General features: G+C 39.6%; 3 protein-coding genes across 3 annotated transcripts; 1 reads left to right on the top strand and 2 right to left on the bottom strand.

Moving 5' to 3' along the window:
• Positions 1-130: 130 nt before the first annotated feature.
• Positions 131-2,664, bottom strand: LOC144651446 (dolichyl-diphosphooligosaccharide--protein glycosyltransferase subunit KCP2-like). The gene is made up of 5 exons (XM_078511391.1): positions 2,621-2,664; positions 2,383-2,537; positions 1,938-2,001; positions 1,128-1,194; positions 131-340 (listed from the first exon to the last, which is right to left on the bottom strand). The coding sequence occupies exons 1-5, from the start codon at positions 2,622-2,624 to the stop codon at positions 226-228; spliced, it is 405 nt and encodes a 134-aa protein (XP_078367517.1). The 5' UTR covers positions 2,625-2,664; the 3' UTR covers positions 131-225.
• Positions 2,665-2,699: 35 nt separating this feature from the next.
• LOC144651440 (DET1 homolog) lies at positions 2,700-5,477 on the top strand. The gene is made up of 2 exons (XM_078511381.1): positions 2,700-4,218; positions 4,943-5,477. Exons 1-2 carry the CDS (start codon positions 2,798-2,800, stop codon positions 5,145-5,147), a joined length of 1,626 nt encoding a protein of 541 aa, XP_078367507.1. The 5' UTR covers positions 2,700-2,797; the 3' UTR covers positions 5,148-5,477.
• A 3,874-nt stretch (positions 5,478-9,351) lies between these two features.
• LOC144651410 (small ribosomal subunit protein eS6-like) lies at positions 9,352-13,065 on the bottom strand. The gene is made up of 4 exons (XM_078511345.1): positions 12,992-13,065; positions 11,844-11,908; positions 10,506-10,572; positions 9,352-10,004 (listed from the first exon to the last, which is right to left on the bottom strand). The coding sequence occupies exons 1-4, from the start codon at positions 12,995-12,997 to the stop codon at positions 9,402-9,404; spliced, it is 741 nt and encodes a 246-aa protein (XP_078367471.1). The 5' UTR covers positions 12,998-13,065; the 3' UTR covers positions 9,352-9,401.
• Positions 13,066-13,116: the final 51 nt, after the last annotated feature.

The following is a 13,116-nucleotide window of genomic DNA, read 5'->3' as shown; positions in this document are numbered from 1 at the left end:
CTAAAATTGTTTGTTTTGCATCTCATTTCTTTCAGTTGGTGCTTATCATTGTACCCTTGTGAGTGGCAACTTTAATTCATGTCTGGAAAAGCATTTTTTAGATTGTTTTAAACAAAATAAAATAACAATATTTCAGAAAAAGAAACTGATCTTTATTGTGTCTGGCTTGCCTACATAATTTTGCTACATGTTAATACTAATAATTGATCAGCAATGAGCTGAAGTTTAGCGACTCTTCTTGGTCTTCAACTGTGCCTGTGGGGTTTGGTTTGTTGTTGGAGCATGTGTGCTGGCAGCAATCTTGTTGATGTAGTAAATGGCTACCAGAGAGAACAGGAAACTGCAGAACAGGAAGGATGTGTGAGTGAAGTGAATGGATCAGGCATTTGTGTTAGCTTTTCAATTCCTTAGGCAGGTGCACATTTCTTTTAGCAGTAACTGAGGTGGTTATTATGTTAGACTAACCCGAGGATTATTATAAGAAGCCAAATACCATGCGCATTACTGTCAATATCATGTAACATACTGTATGTGATGTGGTTTAAATTTACCTTTGGTTGAAAAATTTTCAAACCAGTTATTTTTATTTTTCATTGTCTCATATTCATTTTCACTTTCTGACACAAAGCAAAATTAAAAATTAAACTTGTCTAGTTTGAGGAATTTCATTTTAATTTTGCCCTTGACCTGTGAATTTCAGGGCTAATGAAAGAGAGTTATGCTTGTTTTTGTTGATCTTTCTTCAGTTCTTTTCCTCATACCAGTTTTCCCAGTTTGGCAGTTTATAACACTGAGATAACTGACATTTCCCATCAAGTGCTATCCTCCCTAAGACAGACATCAGAAATTCATACTTAAATATTTTTATACTGAGGATGTAACACCACAAACATTTGCATAGTGTCTAGTTGTTGATGACTTGGTATAGAAAAATCATAATTGAACAATAGTTAGAGAACTACACAGATTTCAGTGATGCTACATCATCTGTACAGAGTTAAGCTCACATGTCCTGATGAGGTAGGTAAAACTCAGACTGAGACTGACCAACGGCCATCACATAATACACCGCTAACTCTAGAGTTCAGAACCAATGATGTTCTGTACAATAAAACAAGATAACTCACCAGGTTGTTACACAGACTCGGTGGACTAGACCTGAGGCAAACATTGCAACTACCAGACACAGTATTACTAAAAGATAAAGGAAGAGAGAGAGAACAATATTTTATTATATGATAATGAATACAACTACACAAATTCAACCAATGGTTTCATCTTTTGAAACAGACTTGATTGACTTTATTTTTACATGTGTGGTATCAAGTGTGTTGTACCCAGTGTTGGATCAGCGCCTGTCCCTAGAAAAGCAGTCCACACTGCAAGATCTTATCTTGGTTTTTGTAGCATGATGCTACTCCCCCTAGATGGCATGCTAGGCCACTACAGGAATTTCCCTGGAGTACTGAAACTGGGTACTTGATTATTCAAACTTTTTCTCTGGTCCCAATTATTGTTATAAATATTAATTAGCAGTAATCTCAAAAAATCAGTCATCAAAAGCCCGATGGTTCTTTCAACAGTCTGTTTAAAACAGCATACAGTCAACTCTCTCTTGAACCGACACCTTCGGCTGCCTCCAGCTGTCCGACTTACAGAGGTGTCAGTCTTATGGAGGTGTCCGTGAAGAGGGGGTTGACTGTATTTTCTGCTTTGCTTTCAAAAAATGAGGAGCGCAACAAGATGTTCAGCTCAGTTCAGGTTCAGCTGGGTTCATGCTTGATAGGTTCATTCAGCGTATCTCAATAATATTCATATTTTTGATTTTCAAGGATACACTGATTTGGTCATTACTACCGATATGTGACTTAAGAAACAACCAATGAGAGGTTACTTTAGCTTTGTGAATTATGTTCAACCCAGCTCAGAATATTTACCTTCTGGGAACAACTTTGTTTGGAAATTACGTCCAAACATAGAAGTCTCTAAATTTCCTACAGCCTGATGGGTTTCAGTCAAGGAAAACACAATTGCAAACCAGCTATATTAGCTGAGCATAGTAAGTATTAGCTTAAAACTAAGTGTTTATCTAAGCTTATAAAAATATTTTAAATAAAGGACAAAATCACACCAATAAAAAATAACTATGGGTAGATAATAATCTGCGGCTCTCGGCTAACATTTTCGTGAGAGTATTAAACGTGAATTAGTGAAAGTACAGCCAAATAAATCAAGTTGTTCAAATCAAAGCTCTTTGTTCTGTGAATTGATTTGAATGCATGCAACATTTAAAATGGCGAAGAAAAGAACTAAATAAAACGTTAGGGATACGAGTTCGACAGTAATTTTTTAACCAAATTAAAGCAAATTTGTAAAGGATACAGTAAGAAGGAAAACGAAAAGCTGTGATCCTATAAATCCCCCAAGAATGGTCATCCATTCACTGGACGCCAAGTTTGTCTTGAACATTTGCATTCCAGCGAAAGTCAGCACGGTTAACGTGGTCGCAAACAGAAACGACGTGTACGATGGAAGAGCTGTGATTCAAATGAAAGGCATTAATGAAAGATCAAAGGAAGTTTTACCCAGTAGTTGAAGAAAAATATCGAAGATCTCTTACCCATGTTGAAAGAAAATACTCCAAAGGAAAGAGGACAACTCAGCTGTTCGCCCCAGTACTTCGCGTGCCAAAATGTTCACATTCCCGGATGACCCATTCTTGTAATGGCGGCCGAAAGGTCAAGTCCTGGATTGATTTTGTGCAAAGAATCTCAACTGTTTACAGCTCACACAGAAGATGTCTGAGTTGCATTTTAAGCCAAGGAGAATACCAAACCAGAATTTGGTTTGGAGGCTGCGCCAGAGAGAGACTTGTTTTCCAAAACCTGGAACCCACTGGCATCAGGCAAGAGCTTTCACTCAAAACATCTTTCCAAATTTTACCATTGTCAACGTGGAAACACCACCGTGCTACCTGCGAAAGTTTTCACCCGACGGACGTTATTTCGTTGCGTTTTCTCTAGATCAAAGCTCAGTTGAAGTGTACGAGTTTCAAGGGCCGAGTGCCGCGGAGGAATTGCTAGCAACAGAACCATCAGATACTGTTATAAGAAGTAGATTATTCACTAGTTTCTTTCGTCTGAAATCTGTCGTAACTGTGGCACAGAATGGAGAGCATTTGAACAGAGAGTGTAGTTTATTTACTGATGATGGCCGGTATGTGATTGTGGGGTCAGCTTGTTATGTGCCAGAGGAACCACATCCCTACTTCTTTGATATCTACAGCAACAATGAATCAGTGTCCCCCAATCCTCGGTCCCCTCTAGAGGATTACACAATCCACATTGTTGACATGAAAACGGGCATGTTGTCTGATTCTAGGACATTCAAATGTGATAAAATATTTCTGTCGCACAACCAGGGACTATACTTGTACAGAGATCTTCTTGCTGTTTTGTCTGTTCAACAGCAGGTAATTCACATCTTTCAGGTGACTTCTGACGGCAGGTTCATCGATGTGCGTTCTATTGGTCGATTCTGTTATGAGGATGATGAGTACATGTTGACCTGTGTTAGGAATGTTGATGCTAATGGCCAGCCAATACGGCCTTATATGGAAACCTGTCTCAATGGACTCAAGCATCGTATCCTGGCACATTTGTGGAGATGCGCACATAATGAAGGCAGTGCTTTAGCCATGGGCAGGTTTTATCAGCATGTAGAGCTGTTCAGGGCTCTGAGAATGTGGAAGATGCAGCTTTTTGATAGCAGGATTTTGCTGATTAAGTATGCTAGTGAAGATGTAGTAACATTGAGGGTCCCTGACCCAAACTCTCAGCCGTCATTCTTCATTGTGTATGACATGGAGACCACAAAAGTCTTGGCTGTGTTTGAAAACACTTCTGAGAAGTTGCTGGAACTCTTTGAACAATTCTGTGACTCATTTCGGAATGCAATGTTGCATTCACCTGCACAGTTCACATGTTCAGCTTCAAGCAACATTTTTGCTCGGCAAATTCAAAGACGATTTAAGCACACTATTGTCAATGCTAAATATGGAGGCTACACTGAAGCTGTCAAACGGCTTCTAGCTCAGCTTCCAATCAGCTCCCAGTCATACAGCAGTAGTCCTTATTTGGACTTGTCGCTGTTTAAATATGACGACAAGTGGGTCTCTGTGATGGAGAGGCCCAAGGCTTGCGGAGATCATCCAATCAGGTAAAGTATTTCCTCTAGTACACATACAATATGGCAGATTTAGCAATGTCCATGCAAGGCTCTGACAATGGTTTGGTCAAAAATACAGACATTGCAGTGCAAGGAGTAGAAGTTAATTAAAATCAACTTGATCCAGGCAAATCTTTGCTCCATTGCCTTCTCATTTGTCTTCTAAACCACTGTATTTTTGGATGAGAGCTTTCTTGTTAAATGCTTTGATTGATTGATGTCATTCATCAAAATGGCTGTGACCAAATTACATGTATAACACTTTTTTTTACACATATATACTAGTTATGCAACGCTTTCAAGTGGTATACTATGGAATATCCCATGAGTCACTTGTATTTTCTAGGTATACACACAAGCCTTTAGGCGAGTGTGTATAACAAGAAAATACAAGTGATAAGTGGGATATTCCATATTATACCATGAGAAAGCATTGTGTAACTATTTCATACCATGCCATAGAAAATACGCTTACTAAATTTTGTCGAGAATACAATCGCAATGGCTTTCCTGTGTTCTGATTGGCTGTATTTTCTATGGCATGGTATAAATGTAAGAATACCACTGGTGAATGTGGATAATTCAAAGAATGGCCCTTTACAATAAAAAGCTCTTCAACAGTTATGGGTATTATCATTGCCATGTGACCTCTGCCACCACACAGTGCCAGCCTTTGATGTAACTAACAAACTGTTATTGTTTCTATTCTCCACAGGTTCTATTCAAGAGACTCGGGGCTTCTTAAATTTAAAATTCATGCAGGATTCTTGGGACGTCCAATTCCACCCACAGGAAAGCGACTCGTAGCCTTCACATTTCACCCACTTTACCCGTTTGCTATCTCAGTGCAGAAAACTAATGCAGAGTATGTGGTGAACTTCCACATCAGGCATCTTACAAGTGGTGTTGAACATACCTAGTCATATATGGTTAGGACTTTCTCTTCCCTATATTGTACCCCCATATGAAACCATTCTGAAATGTGTATCTTGTTTCTTAATTGAACTGATGGAGTTAGTTGGGTCAGTGTTTTTTAAATTTAACCTAGTATAGTACTGCTGTAAAAGAAAAAAAAAACATTTTGTAATATCTAAAAGATAACCAGCATTCTGAATGCAATACCATGTGAAGTACTTCATTTTAACTGTGCACGGGAAAATAAACCAGATGCAGCACAAAAGAACATGAATGTAGTAAGGTTTTAAAAAAATAATTAAAATTTGAATGTTTTGTGAATAAAACTGACATGTAGGCTATATATAATTGCTGTGTTTTGTTTTTGCTTGCTTCTCAAGCAATTTTTATAAATCAACTTTGTTTAACGAGGGTTGACCGTCTTTCGACTGAGACCTGTGGCCTCGTTCCCGATCTTGGAATTTAGAGGTGTTGGTTTTGTGGGGGGGACCGGAGACCCGGGAACCCTCGGAGCAGGCGGCAACAACAACTCAACCCACATTGACGCCGGGTCCGGGTCGACCCGGGCCTGTGGGAGGCGGCGCTCTCACCACTGCCCATCCCTCTCCTCTTTTGCTAGTAGTCATTTTGCAATGTTTCTGTTTCTGAACCTCATGATAACACACAAACTCTGCTCAAGTCAACTGAGCTATGTTTTTTGCTGCCGTCAATCATCAAAGCAGACCTCTCAGGAAACAATTTCACTTCAAACAGTTCAAAAGGCCATGTCTGACAGTTGTGATTGGCAGATTTTGATCCATTTTGTTTGTTCCTGTTTGCAATTTCCTTCTCAGGAAACCAATTATTACAAAATGAGAAACAAAAAACCAGTGCTTTTCAGTCCTATGCTTTTTAGAGCTGTCTTTTGGTCCTCATGATTGGCAGATTTTGATCCATTTTGTTTGTTCCTATTTGCAATTTCCTTCTTAGGAAACCAGTTATTACAAAATGAGAACCAAAAACCAGTGCTTTTCAGTTCTATGCTATTTAGAGCTGTCTTCTGGTCCTCATACTGTGCTCAAAATGCCAGCCATTTTTTCTTAACTCGCATCTCGAAGCAGATCCAAATTACGCACCATTTTATAGATTGTGTGGAAGCATTTGATTGGCCCCATGTGGCTGCCTTAGACTATGAGCAGTCCCTATTTTTTTGGAGAGTCCGTTGAGCTTGAAGTGAAAATTTTTTTTCGAAGAGTCCATCGTAATTTATTTTTTTGCTTCACACTCGACGGACTCTGCGAAAAATTTTTCGCTTCACACCTAGCTCGACTGACTCTGCGAAAAAATAGGGACTGCTCGTGGTCTATGGCTGCCTTAGTTTATTAATCAATCAGAATACCGTGTTTGTTTCTCTTTTTTGCACTGAATTTCCTCGTTTCTGCATCCAAGTTACTAAAAACTGCAGTTCTCTAAGCCAATCAGATTCGAGAAATTTTTTGATGTATATTATTAACTGGATAATTGTAATTCATAATTTGAAAGCTTAAGAAATTTAGTATTTTACTTCAGCATGTAATCACTCAATTTTTTCGGCCTCATCAACTAACACCTGATGGAAATCTTGAGCTCATAACCTAATTAGCCTGTGAAAAGAAGCAGGCACACACACAGACAGGAGTAATTAACCGGGGGGGGGGGGGCCTGGGCCCGGTTCATAATCTGCCCGGGGTTTCATTTTTTGGTCGGTAAATCGTTCCAGAAGGAGGTCATGGTCACGCAAATTTTGATGTTTCTGGCGATCCCTTGTTTAATTGTTATTCAAGCATTTGGCTCTGGGCTTGAACATTCACGTTGCGATTTGACATGTCCAAACTATTTTAAAATGAAAAAATGAATTATTTTTCGTGTGTTTTGCAAGTGTTTTGAATTTATTTTTGGAATTGAAACGAAAATTGCAAACCCAGCAAAAATTTGTCAAGGCACAGGACACACGTCATCACAAAAAGGGGAATTACCTAGCGAATCTCGCAGTTAGATATGCTCTATTTTATGTGCTTCGAATCATGCGACTTCCCAAATGCTTCTGAAAGATGTGTTTTTTTTGAGGGAAATAGCAGTTAAACTTCAAGAACTTGATTTTAAAGCTTCTTTAATTTTATGCCATTCAAGTGGTTTGAGTGCCCGGGGGGGGGGGGGTACTCCAAAAAGTTTTGTACGGGGAGGCTCCCCCCAAGCTACCCCTTACCCTTTTATATACCATTTTTGACGATTGTACCCCTTTCGTATACCTTTAACTGAAAAAAGGTACCCCTTTCATATACCTAAGAGACATGGCATGGACTTAAAATAGGACGTTTTCTTTCATTTTTATGTAGCGCTTAATAAATTAAAATAATACAGCCATGAATTGCGTATGTTTAAAATATATTAATTAAAGGCCCTTTTAAATAGCCAAATGACATATTTCCATACCCTTTCATATACTTAAACGCGTGAAATCCCTACCCTTTTATATACCTGAAGCCTGAAAAAGGTACCCCTTTCGGGCGGAGCCTCCCCTATAGGCCATTATAGGGAGTACCCCCCCGGGTTTGAGTGTAGTTTGTTTGAGATTCGGAACAATATAAAAAATTGCAAGCCCAGGCAGGAATTTGTTGATGCAAGTTTATTAAAGAAAGGGATGACGTGAGTAAGGGAATTTTCGCTCACTGCTACAGTTCACGCAAACCCCGTGACTCTTGCAAACCTTGGACTTTTAAAAGTCATCAGATGTCGCTAAACGAAGAAATACAACGGGATGGCCTTAGGGCCTCTTCACATGAGCCCGGTTTACGGGCTGTCTCAGTTACCAGGACGGATTTTGACTTCTGTTCATATGGAAAATTTTAGCCCGGTTGACGGGGATAAAATTCAAGAAACGAAGGCAAATGGCGACACATAAAGTTGCATCTTTCGCCTGCAACTTTGACCCTTGTAACTTTATTAATAAAGCTATTCGCATATTTCTGAGTGGAAATAGATACAAGGCAAAATTAAACCATTTGGACCACCCAATTACGAAAGCGTTCATATGGGAAAATATTTTTCCCAGTTGTCGAGATCTCGGTTGCAGAAACCGAGATATCGGTAACCGGGCTGGCCCACCTTCTCATATGAACACATCCAAAATTTTACAAGAAAATAGGAGTGAAAGATCTCGGTAACTGGGCCGCCCGGTCAACCGGGATCATATGAAGAGGCCCTTAGTCTAGTCTTTATTTTGGCGTGAAATGGACTTCTTTTTAATGCCATTCAACTGGTTTGGGTTTATTTTATTCAACATTCGGAACAAAATAAATACTGCATGCGTAAGCAGAAATTTATCCGGCCAGGCATGTGGTTTAAAGCAAGAGATGACGTGATGAAGAAAATTCATGTCACGCACACTCCCGTGACTGACGCAAACACGGCTTGTGTGTTTCTAAGTGTCTGCTTTTCTTAAGTTTTTTTTTTTACAAAACGGCACCGTGCCTTTTTAGCCAGAGCTGAAAGAAGTAGCCCAACATTAACCGCCCGGGAATGCCATTTGTAGTTGCCAAGGATGAGTTTTTGTACATCATTCTTTTTCCACCCACAACTCCAGTTGGTGACATCCTTGTGAGGTGCATGAATGTAGTGAACAGTGGTTCAGGGTTCAATGGCATGTTTGCGATGCAATGTGCCAATAGGCTACTTTTCATACATTACAATTCAGCTTGATGGCAAGGTGCAGCAGACACGAACAAAAGGATTTATACACACTTGAAAAATTGGTTTCGTTTGTGTCCTCTAGGCCTTGCTATCAAGCTGAATTTTCATATATCAAAAAGCCTTTTCTGCCTTAATATTTACGAGTTGTCTTTTCATGTGACAAGATAACCTACCTTTTTCCCTGACTTGTTCTCAGTTGTCTTTCGTGACAAAATATTTTGTTATAATTATACAGTGAATGATCTAGCCTTCTATGCAAACATTTTATCCACTCGTCACGGTACTCCCGAACACTGTGCGTGACTAACCAAAAGAATGATGTCTGCATAGGAGGCTAGGGATGATGCGAGCATCATCCTATGCTTTTATTGATTTGTCATTGAAGACAACTGGAGACACCTTACGCCATTTGGAAGTATCGGTTTTGCAAGGGAAAAAGATAATGGAACTACTGGGGGTGCATTGACAACAACCTCATACTCTGAAAGAAAAACTCCAGAATTGCACAATGCTATTTTTCTTTATTAGCTGTTTCAAAATTTATACAGAACTCATTTTGCACTGCTCAGTGACTCCCGATGACTTGAGGAAGCACGCTTTTTCTTCAGCATTTCATGACGTTTCTCCTTGGCCTCTTTAGCTCTCTTTGCAAGCAGCCTTGTGTACTCAGCGTACTCTTGCTTAGCTTTCTGTGCTCTCATTTTCTTCAGGGCCAAGATTTTACGCTTGCGCTGCAGCACTAGAGGTGTGACCAAGCGCTGGATCTTGGGAGCCTTGGTCCTGGTCTTCTTGCCCTCCTTCTCTGGGAGTGTTCTTCTGATGACATACTGTCGCACATCATCTTCCTTGGACAGGTTAAACATCTTCCTGATCTTGCCAACTCTCTTAGGTCCAAGACGGCGTGGCACAGTGGTGTCTGTCAACCCAGGAATGTCATTATCACCTTTCTTGATGATAACCAGATTCAGCACACTGAGTTGAGAATCCACAATACAGCCACGCACAGACTTGCGCTTGCGTTCACCGGTTCTACGTGGCCTGTAGCAGGAGTGACCCTTGGAGAGCAGGAGGCGCACACGACCATTTGTCATGACACCCTGTTTCATGGAGAATCCCTGTTTGTCATTTCCTCCAGAGATTCTTACCACGTATCCCTGTCATGGAGAAAATGTAATCAGTCAGTACTGTATCAATCTGACCAAGAAGTTACACAATCTTGTTCAAGATACTTTTTCTCTTAAAACTGTAATGCAACTGTAAAGCGCCCTTTTAAATGCATTTTCGTTTATTTATGTCCCTGTCCCAATAAATTCCCAATCTGTTTCAATAACAGTGCTGTTGGAGTTCACTGAGATTGTAAGTAGTTCCTCTTTCTTCTGAACTATTCACATCTTTTCAAAGAACTGGTCTTTTTCGGGTCTTGACTGTTACTTCATGCAAGGGCACAATTCCTTCAAATAAAGGATCTTTCTTTCCTTTTAACATTCAGTTGATTATATCAACAGAGAAATATGTGTGCTGTCCTGACTAAGCACCTTGTCTCCAATAAGTGCTCTCTCAAAATCAAATAAGCATCCTGGGTGCTAAATTTGAACATGATAAACCTTAGCGACATAACATATTTTGTTACTTGACTGGTGTAGAGGATAGCTTACCTTCCACTCCTCACCAAGACATTCAGCACTGACTTCAGCAGAAATACGCTTGTCATAGAAGTTACGGCTGGAATTAAAAAGAAAAGTTAGTCACTTGTTATGAGAACAACTTCTTTCAAATTTAAACTACAGTGTAATAGCCTTTGCCCCGCCGGGGAGGGAAGTAATAGCCAGCGAGTTTTGAGAAAATGTGTGGTTCCAGAAAATATCCATCCCCCCCCCTCCCCCCCCCTCGCCCCCGAAAAAACCCCACTCGGGAGCCTGTTCGCAGGCTAATCCATACTCCACCCACAGAAGGGATGGGAAATTCCGGGGAGGAGGGGGGGGGGGTCACAAAGACCTAAAACTTTAAAGCAATGTATGAAGCTAAATTGAAATTTCCAGAGGGGGGGGGTCATAGGACAAATCCCTTTCCTGGGGGGTATGGATATTTTCTGGAACCACACAATGAACTTTTGGTTAGAGACAAAAAACTCTCTTGCACCACCAGTAATGCAATGCTCTACCAACTGAGTTCGATGTATATCAACTATATGCCGTGTTCTTTTGGATCAACTGTTTTTATGAGCTCTTTTTATTGGTTTAGATAGATCAACGAGCATCAAATTTAGTTGATTTGGTTTACGTCTCCCAACAGAACAATTTTCCACCCATTCACAGGTGAAACATGCTGATAAATCTTCAACAACCCTTAAACAAAATCAACTGAAAATGGATTTTTTCCAATTTTTTTTTCTTTTTTTTTTTTTTTTTTTTTTTTTTTTTTTTTTTTTTTTTTTTTTTTTTTTTTTTATTTTTTTTTTATTTTTTTTATTTTAAATAATTTTGAATAAATTTATTTTAAAATCTTTTTTTACACCCCCCCAAGGCCACCCCCACCACTTTAAATAAAATACCTTACCTTATACCTTACCTTAATTGAATGCAAAAAGAAAACAAAAACCATCCAACCCAACAAACAGGAAACAGTTGATCCCAATACACAGCCTTATGGTTATGAACTGAAAATGGTTGGAAAAAGTGCCTTATGAGGGCACTTCATCCAAACAAACCTAGACTACTTGCAGTTGCAATTGAAATTGTTACTCCCAATAAAGGACACAACTAAGTGAGCAAACAGCAGGGGCTGGTTGCATAAATATAAACCTAACTGCTTTTTATCACTTTTTTTTCTCAAAGATATTCTCTATACAGCTACTCTGGAAATTTCAAGGATAATAAAGTATATGTATGTATATAGTTATGCCTGGCAGGATGCCTGGAATAAACATTAATAAGGTTGAATACACTGATCATCTGGCATTAGCAATTAAGGGCCACACGCAGAAAAATACTTACAGCTTTCGTTCATCATCAACTTCAATGAGCTTCTGGCACCCACTTGCCGGGAAGGAAATGTTGAGCTACAAAGAAACAAAGAAACTATGAAGTACACCAAACAGTTTACTAAAACCTATAAAAAGGCTATTGGAGTTAAAGACAAAAGTCACAGGGCTGTGCTCTAAGGGCGCCCGGGTGCCTCAGGCGACTAACTTTTGTCTTTGGGCGACCAGATAATCTTATTTCTTTCATATAAGCTTTATGCTGGGCACCCTGGATCTCATAGTTTGGAACTTTTGTGCTCCTTGTAATTTTTCTTAGAGCACAGCCTTGAAAGGGAGAAACTGCAGAATACCCTGCAAATGAGATTCACTGAGTTGGAACTCTTTGAAGAACAAGGCAGCAAGCAATAGGAACTATTGTTATTGAATAAGATGAACCTCATTTGCAGGGTATTCTGCAGTTACATATGTAAGGGCCCTGGGTTCAAAATGCCTTGAAAATGAAGGGATATACATAAACAGCATTTAACTATTGAGTTATTATAAAAAATGGATATGGATTGGGAAATGGACTAGGTTTGCAATTGAAGTTCACACTGTTAAAGGAAATTGATAGATTTAACAACTCATGGCTAAAAAAAGGTATCCCCAGAGCACATTATATCCAGTTGCGGTAGTGAGAGCTTGGGACACTGTTTCTTGCAAAGGATAATTAATGATCGATATCATGGGAAGGGATCATTACGCCAAACTGGGCAGATTCCGAACAGTGACCCCTAGTCCACTAGAACCAACTGAAATTGTTTCTCGTCCACATGTAACACTAATAACAAACCACAAAACTTGAGGTGCAATTTCTTCAGACACGACGAGTCAGTTTATCGTCCTGCAATTCCAGGACATGACATTTCCTTGAAAGGTACAGTTCGTTATAAAAAGACGCCAAAGAAAACAAATGCTACCCAGCGATCTCAATACTTGGGCCAAAACCACGACTGTCAGGGTTGCAATTATCAATTTACCCCTAAATTTAATCTGGAAAATCTAGGGTCAAAAAAACCCATCTGTCTGTAAGTAAGTCACAGTTGAAGAGACAGATGATCAGTGTTTTCTTTTATGGAAGCATTTCTTTATAATTATCGATGCAATGTTATTTTTTTTTACCTTCATCGTTCGTCTTCTCTTCGATGAGAAGAACCGCTAAAGAAGCGACGGAAAGAGAGTGAACGAGGGTATCCAGCTGCATTATGGGGACTCAGCTCAGCTGAGGGACTGAAAACTACACATGC

The sequence above is a fragment of the Oculina patagonica genome, chromosome 1 (genome assembly GCF_052425735.1).
Source record: "Oculina patagonica isolate OP01 chromosome 1, crgOcupat, whole genome shotgun sequence".
Lineage (NCBI taxonomy): Eukaryota > Metazoa > Cnidaria > Anthozoa > Scleractinia > Oculinidae > Oculina > Oculina patagonica.
Note: the sequence above shows the minus strand (reverse complement) of the source record. Positions and strands in the feature narration are given on the sequence as shown.